Source organism: Cherax quadricarinatus, chromosome 3, assembly GCF_038502225.1.
Source record: "Cherax quadricarinatus isolate ZL_2023a chromosome 3, ASM3850222v1, whole genome shotgun sequence".
In the NCBI taxonomy this organism is placed as follows: Eukaryota; Metazoa; Arthropoda; class Malacostraca; order Decapoda; family Parastacidae; genus Cherax; species Cherax quadricarinatus.
In genome coordinates this window covers 55,761,890-55,783,141 of record NC_091294.1, presented here as the reverse complement: position 1 = coordinate 55,783,141, position 21,252 = coordinate 55,761,890, and the positions used below count along the sequence as shown (strand labels likewise).

General features: G+C 38.7%; 1 protein-coding gene across 2 annotated transcripts in view; it reads left to right on the top strand.

Annotated features, from left to right (window-relative positions):
- Positions 1-1,136: 1,136 nt before the first annotated feature.
- Positions 1,137-21,252, top strand: part of LOC128694295 (histone-lysine N-methyltransferase 2B-like) — a 124,895-nt gene continuing 104,779 nt past the window's right edge. The window contains exons 1-3 of one of the 2 annotated variants that reach the window (XM_070091871.1): positions 1,137-3,868; positions 11,151-11,329; positions 15,155-15,317. In XM_070091871.1, coding sequence (XP_069947972.1) covers positions 1,331-3,868; positions 11,151-11,329; positions 15,155-15,317 — 2,880 coding nt within the window. In that variant the 5' untranslated portion in view covers positions 1,137-1,330. The remainder of the gene's footprint in view (positions 3,869-11,150; positions 11,330-15,154; positions 15,318-21,252) is intronic. The other variant, XM_070091873.1, reaches the window with a different exon arrangement.

The window sequence follows — 21,252 nt, the reverse complement described above, 5'->3', positions numbered from 1 at the left end:
AATATCAGTGCACTAGTGAAAGAATATTAGACTCCCCAGTTGACGTGTATTGGACGTGTGGTGTGATTTATTTACTCCTGAACATTGGTAAAAATCGAACATTTCCGCTACTTTGAGCTCAGTTTCAAGGTCGTTTTCATCGTCAAACTAATGAAAGTCATCTCTATTTCTGTAATATGTTTTCCATTTTATCACCTAAGACCATGAAAACGCGAATACAACGATAAATACTATACGAAAATACACCTCAAAGTTGGCGCTTTATTCCAAAAAAACGATCAGAGTCTTTTTTTTCTCATTACGCAATGTGTGCTGCAGGATTTTTTTCATGTGGTGCACACTGACCACACAGACCCATTCTCTCACATGTGGGCCTACCAGCTTTCTCCCGCTTGATTTGAAGCCGCTAGAATTATTGAGTATATAGTATATGTCAGAAACATTGGCTCGTAAGACGTATTTATACGTCGAAAACAGTCAAAGGGTTAATCAGTTAGTTGTCAGTATTGGAGCTGGAATTAGTCTCAAAAACTATGACTTTTCCTTTTTTGTTTTTTGTAATGTTCTTTGAAATGAAATTGTTGTATAATTTCATGCAAGGTTGTATTGATGACTGCCTCATCAAGCATATGCAAATGAGAAAATAAAACAAAATGGAAATACATATATAATATGAAAGCTTGGATGGTAACTGTACTTGCCATTTGAGTATAGTGTAAGTCCTGGGAGAGCAATGCCTCTTAATGCCCTCCCCACTGCTTTCATGGCCAGCTGAAGCTGACTAGTCTAATGCCTATAATCTTTCAATTTCTTTGTAGCACTTATGTATAAAGATTTCTGCTATTATTAGTATTTTAGGGCTTTATTGAAATTGAGCTATATACCCACTGAGATGTGCTTTATTTGTGTCCATTTTACCAACACTGTTTGGATTGACATTTACAAGGGTTACCTAAAACAATATTTATGGTTGTTGTGTGGTGTTTACTGTTGCTGGTAGCTCATATCAAGTTCATTTGATTTAATGTGTTCACTGAAAACTTAAAATAATGTATACTCATTAGTAATTGTATTTCACAGTACAGAGCAACAATAAATTTTTACCATGTGACTTTTTTATTGCAATCTGTTCAATGTAGAATATTATTTCAGGACAAAGGAGAGTTATGAGAAGCACATAGAGACGTGTACTTTCGAAGTTGATAGTTCAAGCACTTCTGAAGATGATGAAGATGACTATGAAGATATCCAGTCTGATGTAGATGAAGACCAAGATAGTGAACTTACTCAGCCAAGTGATAAAACACAAGTAAATCCAGGCTCCTCCATAATGTCATCTATGGAAACCACTGCACAAATGTCATCAGTGGCTCCACACGAAATTCCTTCTATGCATGTTTCGACACAAGAGTCGGCAGCAAGCAATGAATTATCTATGATTGGAAATCTAATTAGCCATGTAGAACATCAGTGTATGACTGAAGACCCAGCTCATCATACTCACGAATCCAAAAATACAACTTCATTAGAGTTTGCAGGTAATGTAAAAAATGGAATGGAAGAGCCTGCAGTAAAGAAGCAAAGATTAGATGCGACATTGCCGCGTCAACCTGGTGTTCATAGGCAGGTAAGGACAGCAATCAAAAAGTGTCCAAGTAGCATTGAGGATGTGGAACTATTGCAAGTGGTGCGGGGACCTCCTCCCCCTGGCACTGATGTCTTTGTGCCTCCTCCAGTATCTCCTGTTAAATTTAGCCCTATAGTTAAGAAAAGTGCTAGCCCAAGGCGTTACACAAATATTCGTCTCATGCGAGGGAGTCGTGGGTACCAGTATCGCCGTGCTGCTCCACACATACCGGCTCAAGAACATTACCAAGGTGCAAATTCAGGCATACCAATGGCACCACCTGCAGCCCCAGCTCCAATCCAAGTGACCATGCATACCATGGCTAGCACTTCAGGGCAGATACTCGCCCAGGGAGCACCTGCTTCTTTTCAACAGTTTGGTGGCCAGTCATCTCCATATCCTACTGCTGCTCAGCTGGCCTCTCCTGTTAGTCACCTGAGCCCTGCTCTACAGGTGGCACCACAGGTGACTTCCCAAGTAGCTCCTCAGGTGTCACCTCAGGTGAGTCCTCAGGTACTGACTGTGGTTTCTGCACCCTCTGTTGCCGTCCCACAGGGCTACACACTGCAGTATGTTGGCAGCTTCCGCGATGGTGAAATGACTTCAGGTGGTGGTGGTCTAGTGACCTACCCCACTGCACCAGTGGTAGTTCCACAACCACAGTTGGTGGTGACTCCTCAGCAAAGCTCTATGGTTGTACCACAAGTTGTTAACACCAACATAACGTATTCTTTCACTGCTCCAGAAACACTAGTTATAAATTCACCTGCTATGGTACCTGGAATGCAGTCAGTTCAGTATTTACCTCAGCAACAACAACATCACCATCATCACCACCACCATCAGCAACAACCAGTGATGCATCACACAGACCAACAGGTCAGCTCTGTTATGCAATACAGCCAGACAGGAGTCTCCCCGCAGCACACCCAAGTGCCTGTTTCACATATTCACACTGGGCAAGTGCATACACCATGTATCCAGTTCTCAGAACTTCAGACTGGTCAGGTGTGTATGCAGCAGCATCACCCTCAGCCACAGCCACCTATAAGTTCAAGGGAGTTAACATTTAGTAGTAGTAGCCCTAAACAGCTGCATACTCCAGAGTGTATTGTGAATTCCCCAAGTAGAGGAAATCTCGATATGTCGTCTCTAAGCCTACCAGCTCCTCCTACTGTCAGTACCTGCTCTGTCCCAATTCCTCGCCAACGCCCCCAAGCATCTGTAGCACCGCAAATAATTCGCCCACAACCAATTCATACATCAACAACAACTGAGAGTAGCCTCATGGATGCCCAAAATCATTCCCGTTTACCATTTGCGGATAGGCCATTAGTTGGTGGAGTGAGAACAGTGGCTACTGTTGCACCAGCGGTCATCACCACTTCTGTGGTTTCAGTCACTACATGCAGTTCAGCTACTAAACTTACGTCAGTGGAAACTAATCCAAAAATTGCCACTGTAAGACCAAGACCTACTTACAGCTACCGTGATGCAATGAAAGAAAAGCAGAATGAGAGACAAAAGCAACGACAAGAAATCTTACAGATAGACAAAATCAGTGAGCCAGAGTTTATGAACAATCCTCTGGCCTCTGATTCAGAAACTGATTCTGAAAATGAAACTTGCCAAGATGCTGAAGAGAAAGATGATAGAATGGAAACACAGTCATACAAACTTGTCTTGCGTAAAGATACTACTCTCAGCTCAGGATTTAATGTTTTACCAATATCAGGACCTACTGCACCATTACCTGCTCCAGAGGTTAAAGAGTTGAGAATAAAGGCAAAAGTTTCAGTGGGTCCAAAGAGAAAAAAAAATAAAAATCATGATCCAGAAAAGGATCTTATATTTGTCAACAAAGATACTAATAGTGACCTATATGTAAATGAGCAGTTACCTAACTTCTCAATAAATCCCATGCATAATCCTGCAGATGATCCCGCAATGTTTGAAAGACCCAAGACTTGCAGCACCGAGCCATATATTGTATTTGAGCTGACGTCAGAAGATGGCTTCCACGTAGAATCCCGCCACGTTTCGGAGGTGTGGCAGAAGGTATTTGATGCTGTCGCTGCAGCAAGAGCAAGTATGCGAGTTGATTCCAAGATGCCAACCAACTTGCAACAGTCTGGAGGGGCAATGTCAGGACTTCACATGCTGGGCCTAACACACAATGCTGTTCAGTATCTTCTTGAACAATTACCTGGGGCAAAGGACTGTCACAAGTATTCATTCCAGGTAAGCAACTTCTATTTCTGGTCAGTAGAATTAACTGATAATTAATTTCGTAAGTGCATTGATATTACTTCCAGTGCTACTTGAAAAAGATAAAACATGTTTTTATATTTTAAACTAGGAATGCAGCATTTATCCAATATTTTACATTCAGTACTTTTACTTTCACTTACAAATAGTGTTAAACATTGTTTAATTAATGCTTACATATTTAACCATGTTTAATTAATGCAAAGGTTAGGAGGTGTAAAGGAACAAAGTTAAAAATGAAAATGGGAAAGAGCAAGGTGATGAGCTCAACAAAAAAAACTTAAGTAATGAAAGATTGGAAGGAGGGAAAATGGAGGAAGTGAAGTGTTTAGTTACTAAAGAGTGGACTTGTTGGCAGATGGACACATGTAGGACAAGATGAACCATAGAATTGATGAAGGGAAAAAAAAGATGGGTGGTGCATTGAGGCGGGGCAGGGTCAGGGGTCGTCCTAGGAAAGGTCGGAGGGAGTAAAGCAGATTTTGTGTTGTTGAGCTTGGACATCAACAGGCATGTGTGAATAAGTTAGATAGGAGTGGAGGCAAATGGCTTTTTAGAGTTGATGAGCTGTTGGAGTGTGAGCAGGGTAACATTCTGTGAAGGGATTCAGGGAAACTGGTTAGTCACACTTGAGTCCTGGAGGTGGAAAGTACGTACAGTGCCTGCACTTTAATGGAGGGGTGAGGATATTTACTGTTTGGAGGGGCATCTGAACTGTAGTGTTTGCATGCCTCTGCAAAGACAATGATGGAGCGAATGATAGTGAAAATATATCTTTTTCGGTTCACTCTACCTCGTTGGGAGATGGCCAGTATGTTAAAAAAAAAAAATATTGTAATCAATTGTTTCCAGAATGGCAGGATAGTAAGTATGGAATATTGTAGGGCAGGGACCTGCTCTGTAGTGAAATATCAAATATTAGTAATTAAATATGAAGTATGCAATGTACAGTTTATAAATGAGTAAAGCCAGTGAAAGGTATTCAGTGTCACAAGTCACTGACACCGAACTTTTTTTTTTTTTTTTTTTTTTTTTTTTTTGCATGGGACATTGAGAACTGTAGTTTTGCTGCTTAAGGGCTGTTGATTGTGTGTCCCTGGCTTAGTGCAGTTAAAAAAAGATTTTGTAAAGTTGTGCTTTACTATATAACTAAAAGGATTATGTTACCTAGAAAAGAGGGGCTCTTAACATTGATATTTGGCTTGGGGGAAAAAAGGTTTGAAAAAATATCCAGATTAAAATTCTGAAGAAGGAACTGTTAACCCTTTCAGAGTTGCCAGGCCCTCTCCAAGAACTGTTCTCAGGATCGCCAGATTTTCAAAAAAAAAAATATATATATATTTTATGAAAAGATAGAGAATCTTTTCCCGATCATAATGACACCAAAAGTATGAAATTTGATGGAAACCTTACGGAATTATGCTCTCGCAAAGTTAGCAGTCTCAATGTTTACGCATCGGTGATTTTGCCCACTTTGAGCCCTATTTTCGGCCAATTCCAGTGTACTAGTCGACAAAAATCACAACTATTTCGCTAGAACTCCATTTTTTCTATCGAATGAGTACAAGAAACTACCCATTTACCGATTTCAACTATCCAATAAAGTGGTCAGAATTTAGCAATTTTGCCAATTTCACACAAATTTCAAAAGATACCAGTTTCCAAATAGGGTCCAGAATAAACAAGAAAGACATTCCTGGCACTAAAATAACATTTCCGCTGTTCATTAGTCATGTCCCCATGCTCCTCTTACATTCTTTTGCTTTCCACTTTGAATTTTTACTCTCACAAAAAATAGAAGATTTACTGTTATGCAGAATACTGCATTAGTGTAGAAATGGTATAAATAATATCAGCGCACTTGTGAAAGAATATTAGACTCACCAGTTGACGTGTATTGGACACGTGGCATGATTTGTTTACTTTTGAACTTTGGTAAAAATCGAACATTTCTGCTACTTTGAGGTCAATTTCAAGGTACTTTTCATTGTAAAACCAGTCAAAATCATCTCAATTTCTGTAATATGTCTTCCATTCTATAAATTGAGACCAGGAAAACTAGAATACAGCAATAAATACCATACAAAAATACAGTGCAAAGTCGCTGTTTTAATCCAAAAACACGGTCAAAGTTTTTTTTTTCCTCATTACACACTGTGTGCTGCAGGACTTTTTTTATACTGCGCACACTGACCACATAGACCCATTCTTTCATATGTAGGCCTACCAGCTTTTTCTCATTAGATATGAGGGCGCTAGAATTTAGGCGTACTAGTACGTCAAAAGCCCTGGTGCGTAAGCCGTACTAGTACGTTCGAAACCCTGAAAGGGTTAACTGGAAATCAGGTTCACTCACTTTAAATTTTGTAATTAAATTGTGCAGCATATAATCCTCTCACTGTCAGGAGACCTAAAATTAAAAGTGCTGAAAATGTCTGCAATTTTTTTTTTTTTTTTTTTTTTTTTTTTTTTTTTTTTTCATAAGGGACATTTTTATGGGAGTAATGAAATGAAAAGGTTTTTTCCATCAGTACTCACCAAGATACAAAGATGTGAAGTTGATTGCTGTGCATTCTGTATTTATTTTTGTTTATCTTGTACTTTTTTTCCTGGGGTTTTCTAATATTTTCCAGTTTCCATTACCCTGTGGTCTGTGAGATCCATATCATGCACAATGTAACATTGGCTACCCATTGTGTACAAGACAATACCCACACTAACAGCATCATCAATATATTGTTTACAAAATATTTAAATGCAATACCATTAACATAGAGGTCCAGATATTCCACATTACTACTGTTCACACATTTTTTTTTTTTTTCAACAAGTCGGCCGTCTCCCACAGAGGCAGGGTGACCCAAAAAGAAAGAAAATCTCCAAAAAGAAAATACTTTCTTCATCATTCAACACTTTCACCTCACTCACACATAATCACTGTTTTAGCAGAGGTGCTCAGAATACAACAGTTTAGAAGTATATACATATAAAGATACATAACATATCCCTCCAAACTGCCAATATCCCAAACCCCTCCTTTAAAGTGCAGGCATTGTACCTCCCATTTCCAGGACTCAAGTCTGGCTTATAAAAATAGCCGGTTTAGCTGAATCCCTTCACTAAATATTATCCTTCTCACACTCCAACAGCTCGTCAGGTCCCAATTACCATTTGTCTCCATTCACTATTATCTGTCACACTCACACACGCTTGCTGAAAGTCCAAGCCCCTCGCCCACAAAACCTCCTTTACCCCCTCCCTCCAACCTTTTTGAGGACGGCCCTTACCCCGTCTTCCTTCCCCTACAGATTTATACACTCTCCATGTCATTCTACTTTGATCCATTCTCTCTAAATGACCAAACAACCTCAACAACCCCTCTTCAGCCCTCTGACTAATACTGTTATTAACTCCACACCTTCTCCTAATTTCCACACTCCGAATTTTCTGCATAATACACCACACATTGCACTTAGACAGGACATCTCCACTGCCTCCAACCACCTCCTCGCTGCAGCATTTACAGCCCAAGCTTCACACCCATATAAGAGTGTTGGTACCATTATACTTTCATACATTTCTTTCTTTGCCTCCATAGATAACGTTTTTTTTGTCTCCACATATACCTCAACGCACCACTCGCCTTTTTTCCCACATCAGTTCTATGATTAACCTCATCCTTCATAAATCCAACCCTCAACACGTCAACTCCCAAATATCTGAAAACATTCACTTCTTCCATACTCCTCCTCCCCAATTTGATATCCAATTTTTCTTTATCTAAATCATTTGATACCCTCATCACCTTACTCTTTTCTATGTTCACGTTCAACTTTCTACCTTTATACACACTCCCAAACTTGTCCACTAACCATTGCAATTTTTCTTTAGAATCTCCCATAAGCAGAGTATCATCAGCAAAAAGCAACTGTGTCAATCCCCATTTTGTATTTGATTCCCTATAATTTAATCCCACCCCTCTCCCGAACACCCTAGCATTTACTTGTTTTACAACCCTATCTATAAATATATTAAGCAACCATGGTGACATTACACATCCCTGTCTAAGACCTACTTTTACCGGGAAGTAGTCTCCCTCTCTTCTACACACCCTAACCTGAGCTTCACTATCCTCATAAAAACTCTTTACAGCATTTAGTAACTTACTACCTATTCCATATACTTGCCACATTGCTCTCCTATCCACTCTATCATGTGCCTTTTCTAAATCCATAAATGCAATAAAAACTTCCCTACCTTTATCTAAATACTGTTCACATACATGTACAGTGGACCCCCGCCTTACGATATTATTTCATTCCAGAGGTCTGTTCGGGTGCCGTTAGAGACCGAATTTGTTCCCATAAGGAATATTGTGAATTAGATTAGTCCGTTTCAGACCCCCAAAAATACTCGTACAAAAGCACTTACAAAAATACACTTACATAATTGGTCGAGTTGGGAGCTGATCGTAAGGCGGGTGTCCACTGTATATGCTTCAATGTAAACACTTGATCTACACATCCCCTACCCACTCTAAAACCTCCTCGCTCATCCGCAATCCTACATTTTGTCTTACCTCTAATTCTTTCAGTTATAACCCTACCGTACACTTTTCCTGGTATACTCAGTAAACTTATTCCTCTATAATTTTTACAGTCTCTTTAGTCCCCTTCCCTTTATATAAAGGGACTATACATGCTCTCCGCCAATCCCTAGGTACCTTCCTCTCTTTCATACATTTATTAAACAAAAATACCAACCACTCCAACATTATATCCCCCCCTGCTTTTAACATTTTTGTCATGATCCCGTCAGTTCCAGCTGCTTTACCCCTTTTCATTCTACGTAATGCCTCACACACCTCCCCCACACTCCCCCTCCTCCCCCTCCTCCTCCCCCTCCCTCTCCTCCTCCTCCCCCTCCCTCTCCCCTCCTCCTCCCCTCCCCCTCCCCCTCCCCCTCTCCCTCTTCCTCCCCCTCCTCTCCCCCACCCCCCTCCTTCCTTCTTCTATACTCCCGTGTATCCAAAACATTGCTGGGGCCTATAAATATGTTTACTTTGTATATATTCCTAGACAATAGTAAATGACCAAGGCAGGTGTAAATGTCCACCTGTCAGTGTGTTTGTGACAATTTGAGTACAATTTCAGTACCTAATACTAGTGTCAGAACAAAGATTGGTTATGAAATGCCAAGAAATACAATAAATTGTTATTATCAGAACATAAAAATTATATAAAATAATATAAAAATGAGAAGAAATGGTATATCGGCAACACTTCCTCAAGCGGCAGGACTGGATGTTGCCGTCAGGTGAGCATTAAGTGCCAGCTTTGCAGCCTCATAACCCAGGAAGTACAGTGGTCCCTCATTTATCGTCATTAATCCGTTCCTTGAAGTGCGACGATTATCGAAATGGACGATTTTCGAATCAATTTTCCCCATAAGAAATAAAGTAAATACAATTAATCCGTTCCTGACACCCAGAAGTATTAAAACAAATTTTTTTTACATGAAATATAGATGTAGTACATAATACAATGGGACAAGATGAATGAAACATTAACAGCATAACACTTACCTTTATTGGCGATTCTTCTTAGTGTATGGAAGACTGGAGGAGGAGGAGAGAGATTGGATTAGTTACTGTTTAGAAGGGGAATTCCCTTCCATCAACACTTCAGGTACCAAGTCCTTTTCTGGAGTTACATACTCCTCTTCTCTGTTTCTTAATGCCACTAGGACCAGCTTGAGAGTCGCTGGAGTCCTGTCTCGCAAAAAAAAGTGTCCAGAGAACTCTGTTTCTGGCGTCTCTTTAAAACTTCCCTAAAATGGGCCAAGACTCTGTCACTGTACAGGTTGCCGATATGGCTTGCAACATCCTTTTCAGGGTGATGTTTCTCCATAAATCTTTCCATCCTACCCCTTATTTCAAAAATCTCCTTAATTTCTGAAGAAGGCACCTTCTTCCATCTCTCTTCCTCCTCCTCTGCAGCAAGATTCTGAGCTGCGATCTGTTGCTGTTCCTGCTGAAGCTCTTGCAGCTCCTCAGTGGTTAACTCTTCGTTGTGGTCCTCCACCAACTCTTCCACATCCTCCAAACTCGCATCCAATCCCATGGAACTCCCCAATGCCACAGTAGATTTCACAACTGACAGGCTCAACAGGGTCAGCCACAAACACTTCAAAATCCCTCTTGTGGACACAATCTGGCCACAATTTTCTCCAAGCAACAACAGCTTCCTTGATTTCCTTTTCCTTTGCCATGATGGAAGATATGGTTGTATGGGGTTTGTTATACATCCTGGCCAGTTCGGCCACACGTACACCACTTTCATATTGTTCAATGACATTTTTCTTAAATTCAGTTGTATTTCTCGCCTTCTTTACCAAAGGCTTGGCACTAGGAGCTTTCTTTGGAACCATGGTAGCTTATTTAGCACTTGCAATCACTAAAATGAATGGAATATTATGAAATATTTCGTCTGAACAAGTGAGGGGATCGTCGCTCACTGGTAAACAGTGGCACACTAGCTGGGAAGGGAGGCCGAGGCAGCTCAGAGCCGTGAGTACGCATCCAGGATGAACGATGATTAGCGAGTCAGTCGACCATTTGCGAGCCAATGTTTGGATGAAAATAACGCGACGATTTCTGAAAAGGACGACCATCGAACCCGACGATTATCGAGGGACCACTGTATTTAATCCTATTACACTTAGAAAATTTTTCTCTATTTCAATGAAAAAAAAAAAAGATTTCTTTATTTTTCAAAATATTCTGGGCACTGGGGGAGAGAACGTACATATACGTTTGGACCGTTTAGGGGTTAGTGATGGAGCTCCATTCCTAAGACCATGTCGTTAAACAAATTCATCGGTAAGTGAGGTGCACACTGTGATGGTAGTGGGTTCGTGCCAGCCATCTTTGATATTGTTTTAATGTCACCTTTGCACCATTTATAACATTTCTGGTATATTTTTAAATGTTTATGCAGTAGCGTACTGTATATTGAAATAAACAGAATAGAGGAAATCAGCTTTAATATGCATTATTTTGGTATAAATACTGGTCAGAGAGCTCGTTGTAAGTCCAAGGCATCGGTAAACGAGTACGTCACTAAGTGAGGAGAGACTATATTTTTAAATTTAAAAGGAGAAACTTCTGTTTTTTCTTTTGGGCCACCTTGCCTCAGCAGGATATGCCCGGTTTATTGAAAGAAGAACTGTATTAACTGCTGTGTATGTCCATCAGTTTCATCGAAGACCACAAGAGGAAGGAGCTGTGGAGGAAAATCCTTCTGGCTGTGCTCGTACTGAGTCCTTCAAAACGCGCTCTCCATATGATATCTTCAGCTGGCTGGCCTCAAAACACAGACGGATGCCAGAGCGTTCTCTTGTACAGCAAGAAGAGATTCAGCTCTCTACTACTAGGTGTGTGCTATTTGATTTATTCATGCAATTTTAGTATTTATGTTAGAAGTAGTGAAAGACTGTTTGGTTATATATTTAGTTTAAATATAAGACATGCACTGTGTGCACTGTGATAAGATAAACTAAGAAGGTTTACAGATGACAGTAACTTACACAAGCTGATAAGTTTTTTGGGTGATACAGTTGTCACTTTGTCTTTTAGAGTGAAGAAAGTAAAAAAAAAAAATAATGTAAGGTATTAAGTAAAATATTGACTATTATTCATTATTCAGTGCATGAACATGCAAATTAATTTTTAAAAGGAATGGAGGTAAAAAGATTACTGGATGGGATTATGGAGCATGGTTATTGTATCATATTGCTAAAATATGATGAAATTTGCTACAACATTTTTTTTACAAACTTTTCAATAGGACTTTGTTGTAAATGGTAGATGGGATGTAATTAAGATGTTGTAGATGTTAGAGAGGATGTAATTAAGATGTTGTAGATGTTAGAGAGGATGTAATTAAGATGATGTAGATGTTAGAGAGGATGTAATTAAGATGTTGTAGATGTTAGAGAGGATGTAATTAAGATGTTGTAGATGTTAGAGAGGATGTAATTAAGATGTTGTAGATGTTAGAGAGGATGTAATTAAGATGATGTAGATGTTAGAGAGGATGTAATTAAGATGTTGTAGATGTTAGAGAGGATGTAATTAAGATGTTGTAGATGTTAGAGAGGATGTAATTAAGATGATGTAGATGTTAGAGAGGATGTAATTAAGATGTTGTAGATGTTAGAGAGGATGTAATTAAGATGTTGTAGATGGTAGTGGGGATGTAATTAAGATGTTGTAGATGTTAGAGAGGATGTAATTAAGATGTTGTAGATGTTAGAGAGGATGTAATTAAGATGTTGTAGATGGTAGTGGGGATGTAATTAAGATGTTGTAGATGGTAGTGGGGATGTAATTAAGATGTTGTAGATGGTAGAGGGGATGTAATTAAGATGTTGTAGATGGTAGAGGGGATGTAATTATGTTGTAGATGGTAGAAGGGATGTTATTAAGATGTAGATTGTAGAAGGGATATAATTAAGATGTAGTTTTTAAAGGGGATGTACTTAAGATGATGTAGATGGTAGAAGTGATGTAATTAAGATGTTGATGGTAGAGGTTGTAATTAAGAGTAGATAGTAAAGCAGATTTAATTAAGATGATGTAGATTGTAGTAGAGATGTAATTAAGATGTAGATGGTAGAGGGATGTAATTAAGATGTAGATGGTAGAGGGATGTAATTAAGATGTAGATGGTAAAGTGGATGTAATTAAGATGTAGATGGTAGAGGAGATGTAATTAAGATGTAGATGGTAGAGGGATGTAATTAAGATGTAGATGGTAGAGGGATGTAATTAAGATGTAGATGGTAGAGGAGATGTAATTAAGATGTAGATGGTAGAGGAGATGTAATTAAGATGTAGATGGTAGAGGAGATGTAATTAAGATGTAGATGGTAGAGGGGTTGTAATTAAGATGTAGATGGTAGAGGAGATGTAATTAAGATGTAGATGGTAGAGGGATGTAATTAAGATGTAGATGGTAGAGGAGATGTAATTAAGATGTAGATGGTAGAGGAGATGTAATTAAGATGTAGATGGTAGAGGAGATGTAATTAAGATGTAGATGGTAGAGGGGTTGTAATTAAGATATAGATGGTAGAGGGATGTAATTAAGATGTAGATGGTAGAGGGATGTAATTAAGATGTAGATGGTAGAGGAGATGTAATTAAGATGTAGATGGTAGAGGAGATGTAATTAAGATGTAGATGGTAGAGGAGATGTAATTAAGATATAGATGGTAGAGGAGATGTAATTAAGATATAGATGGTAGAGGGATGTAATTAAGATGTAGATGGTAGAGGGATGTAATTAAGATGTAGATGGTAGAGGAGATGTAATTAAGATATAGATGGTAGAGGAGATGTAATTAAGATGTAGATGGTAGAGGAGATGTAATTAAGATGTAGATGGTAGAGGGGTTGTAATTAAGATGTAGATGGTAGAGGGATGTAATTAAGATGTAGATGGTAGAGGGATGTAATTAAGATGTAGATGGTAGAGGGATGTAATTAAGATGTAGATGGTAGAGGGATGTAATTAAGATGTAGATGGTAGAGGAGATGTAATTAAGATGTAGATGGTAGAGGAGATGTAATTAAGATGTAGATGGTAGAGGAGATGTAATTAAGATGTAGATGGTAGAGGGATGTAATTAAGATGTAGATGGTAGAGGAGATGTAATTAAGATGTAGATGGTAGAGGAGATGTAATTAAGATGTAGATGGTAGAGGAGATGTAATTAAGATGTAGATGGTAGAGGAGATGTAATTAAGATGTAGATGGTAGAGGAGATGTAATTAAGATGTAGATGGTAGAGGGATGTAATTAAGATGTAGATGGTAGAGGGATGTAATTAAGATGTAGATGGTAGAGGGATGTAATTAAGATGTAGATGGTAGAGGGATGTAATTAAGATGTAGATGGTAGAGGGATGTAATTAAGATGTAGATGGTAGAGGAGATGTAATTAAGATATAGATGGTAGAGGGATGTAATTAAGATGTAGATGGTAGAGGAGATGTAATTAAGATATAGATGGTAGAGGAGATGTAATTAAGATGTAGATGGTAGAGGAGATGTAATTAAGATGTAGATGGTAGAGGGATGTAATTAAGATGTAGATGGTAGAGGAGATGTAATTAAGATATAGATGGTAGAGGGGTTGTAATTAAGATATAGATGGTAGAGGGATGTAATTAAGATGTAGATGGTAGAGGAGATGTAATTAAGATGTAGATGGTAGAGGAGATGTAATTAAGATGTAGATGGTAGAGGAGATGTAATTAAGATGTAGATGGTAGAGGGGTTGTAATTAAGATATAGATGGTAGAGGAGATGTAATTAAGATGTAGATGGTAGAGGAGATGTAATTAAGATGTAGATGGTAGAGGAGATGTAATTAAGATGTAGAGGAGATGTAATTAAGATATAGATGGTAGAGGGATGTAATTAAGATGTAGATGGTAGAGGAGATGTAATTAAGATGTAGATGGTAGAGGAGATGTAATTAAGATGTAGATGGTAGAGGAGATGTAATTAAGATGTAGATGGTAGAGGGGTTGTAATTAAGATATAGATGGTAGAGGAGATGTAATAAAGATTGTGTGTGTATAAAAGAAGGGCAGGTACCCAAATATTGGCAGAGAGCATATATAAAGCATTACCAATAAGGCAAACTCGATATCATCATCATCAATAACATTCATAAGGAACAAGAAAGTAATTTTGCTTTCTTTAAATTTAAGTAAATTAAGCTGACATAAAATAAGTTCATATTGTGAAGAATGATTTTGAAAACCAACAAGTTGAAGAATTGAGACACTTATGCAACACATGGGAATCTTTATTGAAGAAATGTTTCGCCACACAGTGGCTTCATCAGTCTTATACAAAGCAGGAAGGTATAAGGAGAGGAGGATTTGGAGGTAATCAGTCCCTCAGCCTGGAATCGATGTGTTCAGTCCATCAGTCAAGATTGATGGACTGCGCAATCGACTCCAGGCTGAGGGACTGTTTACCTCAAACTCCTCCTCTCCTTATACCTTCCTGCTTTGTATAAGACTGATGAAGCCACTGTGTGGCAAAATATTCCTTCAATAAATATTCCCATATGTTGCATGAGTGTCTTAATTCTTGAAGTTCATATTGGTTATTGGAACTGCCATTTTTCCTCTGTGACAAGATAAAATTAAATGAATATACATTTTATTTTTCTGTTGCAGACGTGCAACAAGCCTGGAGTTACCAATGGCCATGCGTTACAGACACTTAAGAGAAACTGCTCGAGAGGCTGTGGGAGTTTTCCGCTCTAGCATTCATGGCCGTGGATTGTTTTGCAAGCGTGACATTGATGCTGGTGAAATGGTCATTGAATATGCGGGTCAGGTATGATAATGTATTAAACATCAGTTAATTTTAGCTTTGCAGAGTGTATTTATATTTGGTGTATTTTTTTTATTGAGAGTTCTTCAACTTTCTATTTTTTTTTTTAATCCACAGCTATAACAAACTCTCTTGGATAATGTAAAGTAAACCTTAAATTTGTTTTCCCTCAGTAGCCACCACCTGTTAATAGAGGTGATCCCAAAAAAAAGAAAGCAGGTTCACCTTCATTCATGCAATTGCTGTCTTTACAGAAGTGTTAACATCACAATTCAGGTTACCCTCAGTCTGCAGTATCCCCACCTCTCCATCAGAGTGCAGACAATGCCCTTCCGATATCCAGACTCGAATCCAACTGACCAGTTTCTTTGAATCCCTTCATGCATGTTACCTTGTTCACACTCCAGCAGCACATCCATTAAAACTCATTCGTCTCCACTCGTATCAGACATGCTCATGCAAGCCAACTGAATGCTCAAGCCCTCTTCCTCCAACCATTCCTGGGATGACCATTTTATTTTTCACCATTTTACTTTTACACCACCACCAATCTATTCTTCTCAATCCTCACTATATGCCCAAACCACCTCAACAACTCTTCAGCACTGAATTATACCCTTGGTAGCCCCATATTGCTTTTTAATTTCTACACTTCAAATTCTCTTTCCAATATTTGCACCAAATGTTGCTTTCAAATATTACATTGTTGCTTTTTGCCTCCTCAGTGTAACATTCAAAACCTATGCCTCCCACCTATATAAAAGTATTGGTACCACTGTACTCTAGTATACCTCCATAGATAAACTTATTTCTTTCCACAGATGTTTTAACACACCCACTTTTTTACCCCCTCTCCTCATCTTTTCGATGATTCATTTCGTCTTTCATAGACCCACTTCCTTTATACTCGCTCCCTCCTTTCTCATATTCAGTGTATCATTATCTAAACATTTTGTTATCCTTCATTAATTTTCTCTTTTTTTATGTTTACTTTTAACCCTTTCAGGGTTTCCGACGTACTAGTACGGCTTACGCGCCAGGGTTTTTGACGTATTAGTACACATAAATTCTAGCGTCTTCAAATCTAGCAAAAGAAAGCTGGTAGGCTTACATATGAAAGAAGGGTTTATGTGGTCAGTGTGCACAGTATAAAAAAATCCTGCAGCACACCACAGTGCGTAATGAGAAAAAAAAAAAACTTTGACCGCATTTTTGGTTTAAAGCAGCGACTTTGCACTGTATTTTCGTATGGTATTTATGGTTGTATTTTAGTTTTCCTGGTCTTATTTTATAGAATGGAAGACATATTACAGAAATTGTGATGATTTTGACTGGTTTCACAATGAAAAGTACTTTGAAATTGAGCTCAAAGTAGCAGAAATGTTCGATTTTTGCCAAAGTTCAAAAGTAAACAAATCATGCCACGTGTCCAATACACATCAACTGGTGAATCTAATATTCTTTCACAAGTGCGCTGATATTATTTATACCATTTCTACACTAATACAGTAGTCTGCATAACTGTAAATCTTCTATTGTGAGAGTAAAAATTCAAAGTGGAAAGCAAAAGAAATGTAAGAGGGGCCTGGGGATGTGACTAATGAACAGAGAAAATGTTATTTTAGTGCCAGGAATGTCTTTCTTGTTTATTCTGGACCCTATTTGGAAATTGGCATCTTTTGAAATTTGTGTGAAATTGGCAAAATTGCTAAATTCTGACCACTTTATTGGATAGTTGAAATCGGTAAATGGGTGGTTTCTTGTACTCATTCAATAGAAAAAATGGAGTTCTAGCGAAATAGTTATGATTTTTGTCGACTGGTACACTGGAATTGGCCGAAAATAGGGCTCAAAGTGGGCGAAATCGCCGATGTGTGAACATCGTTGAGACCGCTAACTTTGTGAGAGCATAATTCTGTAAGTTTTCCATCAAATTCCATACTTTTGGTGTCATTATGATAGAGAAAAGATTCTCTATCTTTTCATGAGAAAAGAACTTTTTCTTTTTTTTTTTTTTCTTTTTTTTTTTTAATTTGGCAACCCTGAGAACAAGTCTGGGAGAGGGCCTGTCGACCCTGAAAGGGTTAATATCCTTCTTTTACTTACCCTCCTAAATTCATCTACCAGCCTTTGTAACTTGTCTTGAATGTACATTTTGTAAGAAACTGAATGAAGCATACCTGTATACTGTTTCTTAACATAAATCTGTAGTGGAGGGAAGGCAGTGTAGGGGTCGCCCTAGGAAGGGTTGGGGGGAGGGAGAAAAGGAGGTTTTGTGTGTGAGGGGCTTGGACTTCCAGCAAGTGTGCATGAGCGTATTTGATAGGAGTGAATGGAGACAAATGGTTTTTAATACTTGACATGCTGTTGGAGTGTGAGCAAAGTAACATTTATGAAGGCATTCAGGGAAACTGGCAGGCTGGACTTGAGTTCTGGAGATGGGAAGTACAGTGTCTACACTCTGAAGGAGGGGTGTTAATGTTGCAATTTTATAACTGTAGTGTAAAGCACCCCTCTGGCAAGACAGTGATGGAGTGAATGATGATGATGAAAGTTTTTCTTTTTCGGGTCACCCTGCCTTGGTGGGAATCGGCCGATGTGTTAACAATAAAAATAAATTACTGTTAGAGTACGAGGTAGATGGGAAAAGAGGAAGGTGGCAACAACAAGTAAGAGGGAGGTGAAAATGTATAAACTAAGGGAGGAGGAAGTTCGGGTGAGATATAAGCGACTATTGGCAGAAAGGTGGGCTGGTACAAGTATGAGTAGTGGGTGGGTTGAAGAGGGTTGGAATAGTTTTAAAAATGCAGTATTAGAATGTGGGGCAGAAGTTTGTGGTTATAGGAGGGTGGGGGCAGGAGGAAAGAGGAGTGATTGGTGGAATGATGAAGTAAAGGGTGTGATAAAAGAGAAAAAGGTAGCTTATGAGAGGTTTTTACAAAGCATAAGTGTTGTAAGAAGAGCAGAGTATATGGAGAGTAAAAGAAAGGTGAAGAGAGTGCAAAAGGAGAGCAGATGATAGAGTGGGAGAGGCACTGTCAAGGAATTTTAATGAAAATAAGAAAAAATTTTGGAGTGAGTTAAACAAGTTAAGAAAGCCTAGAGAAACTATGGATTTGTCAGTTAAAAACAGAGTAGGGGAGTTACTAGATGGAGAGATGGAGGTATTACGTAGATGGCGAGAATATTTTGAGGAGCTTTTAAATGTTAAGGAAGAAACAGAGGCAGTAATTTCATGCACTGGTCAGGGAGGTATACCATCTTTTAGGAGTTAAGAAGAGCAGAATGTAAGTGTGGGGGAGGTACGTGAGGCATTACGTAAAATGAAAGGGGGTAAAGCAGCTGGAACTGATGGGATCATGACAGAAATGTTAAAAGCAGGGGGGGGATATAGTGTTGGAGTGGTTGGTACTTTTGTTTAATAAATGTATGAAAGAGGGGAAGGTACCTAGGGATTGGCGGAGAGCATGTATAGTCCCTTTATTTAAAGGGAAAGGGGACAAAAGAGACTGTAAAAATTATAGAGGCATAAGTTTACTGAGTATTCCAGGAAAAGTGTACGGTAGGGTTATAATTGAAAGAATTAGAGGTAAGACAGAATATAGGATTGCGGATGAGCAAGGAGGTTTCAGAGTGGGTAGGGGATGTGTAGATCAAGTGTTTACATTGAAGCATATATGTGAACAGTATTTAGATAAAGGTAGGGAAGTTTTTATTGCATTTATGGATTTAGAAAAGGCATATGATAGAGTGGATAGAGGAGCAATGTGGCAGATGTTGCAAGTATATGGAATAGGTGGTAAGTTATTAAATGCTGTAAAGAGTTTTTATGAGGATAGTGAGGCTCAGGTTAGGGTGTGTAGAAGAGAGGGACACTACTTCCTGGTAAAAGTAGGTCTTAGACAGGGATGTGTAATGTCACCATGGTTGTTTAATATATTTATAGATGGGGTTGTAAATGAAGTAAATGCTAGGGTGTTCAGGAGAGGGGTGGGATTAAATTTTGGGGAATCAAATTGAAAATGGGAATTGACACAGTTACTTTTTGCTGATGATACTGTGCTTATGGGAGATTGTAAAGAAAAATTGCAAAGGTTAATGGATGAGTTTGGGAATGTGTGTAAAGGTAGAAAGTTGAAAGTGAACATAGAAAAGAGTGAGGTGATGAGGGTGTCAAATGATTTAGATATAGAAAAATTGGATATCAAATTGGGGAGGAGGAGTATGGAAGAAGTGAATGTTTTCAGATACTTGGGAGTTGACGTGTCGGCGGATGGATTTATGAAGGATGAGGTTAATCATAGAATTGATGAGGGAAAAAAGGTGAGTGGTGCGGTGAGGTATATGTGGAGTCAAAAAACGTTATCTATGGAGGCAAAGAAGGGAATGTATGAAAGTATAGTAGTACCAACACTCTTATATGGGTGTGAAGCTTGGGTGGTAAATGCAGCAGCGAGGAGATGGTTGGAGGCAGTGGAGATGTCCTGTTTAAGGGCAATGTGTGGTGTAAATATTATGCAGAAAATTCGGAGTGTGGAAATTAGGAGAAGGTGTGGAGTTAATAAAAGTATTAGTCAGAGGGCAGAAGAGGGGTTGTTGAGGTGGTTTGGTCATTTAGAGAGAATGGATCAAAGTAGAATGACATGGAAATTATATAAATTTATAGGGGAAGGAAGGCGGGGTAGGGGTCGTCCTCGAAAGGGTTGGAGAGAGGGGGTAAAGGAGGTTTTGTGGGAAAGGGGCTTGGACTTCCAGCAAACGTGCGTGAGCGTGTTACATAGGAGTGAATGGAGACGAATGGTACTTGGGACCTGACGATCTGTTGGAGTGTGAGCAGGGTAATATTTAGTGAAGGGATTCAGGGAAACCGGTTATTTTCATATAGTCGGACTTGAGTCCTGGAAATGGGAAGTACAATGCCTGCACTTTAAAGGAGGGGTTTGGGATATTGGCAGTTTGGAGGGATATGTTGTGTGTCTTTATATGTGTATGCTTCTGGACTGTTGTATTCTGAGCACCTCTGCAAAAACAGTGATAATGTGCGAGTGTGGTAAAAGTGTTGAATGATGATGAAAGTATTTTCTTTTTGGGGATTTTCTTTCTTTTTCTTTGGGTCACCCTACCTCGGTGGGAAACGGCCGACTTGTTGAAAAAAAAAATATATATATATATATATATGTATGTGTGTATATATATATTATATATATATATATATATATATATATATATATATATATATATATATATATATATATATATATATATATATATGTATATATATATTATGTGGATTAAAGTAAAGGTTGGATGCGAGAAGTGGGTCATAATAAGCGTGTATGCACCTGGAGAAGAGAGGAATGCAGAGGAGAGAGAGAGATTTTGGGAGATGTTAAGTGAATGTATAGGAGCCTTTGAACCAAGTGAGAGAGTAATTGTGGTGGGGGACTTGAACGCTAAAGTAGGAGAAACTTTTAGAGAGGGTGTGGTAGGTAAGTTTGGGGTGCCAGGTGTAAATGATAATGGGAGCCCTTTGATTGAACTTTGTATAGAAAGGGGTTTAGTTATAGGTAATACATATTTTAAGAAAAAGAGGATAAATAAGTATACACGATATGATGTAGGGCGAAATGACAGTAGTTTGTTGGATTATGTATTGGTAGATAAAAGACTGTTGAGTAGACTTCAGGATGTACATGTTTATAGAGGGGCCACAGATATATCAGATCACTTTCTAGTTGTAGCTACACTGAGAGTAAAAGGTAGATAGGATACAAGGAGAATAGAAGCATCAGGGAAGAGAGAGGTGAAGGTTTATAAACTAAAAGAGGAGGCAGTTAGGGTAACATATAAACAGCTATTGGAGGATAGATGGGCTAATGAGAGCATAGGCAATGGGGTCGAAGAGGTATGGGGTAGGTTTAAAAATGTAGTGTTAGAG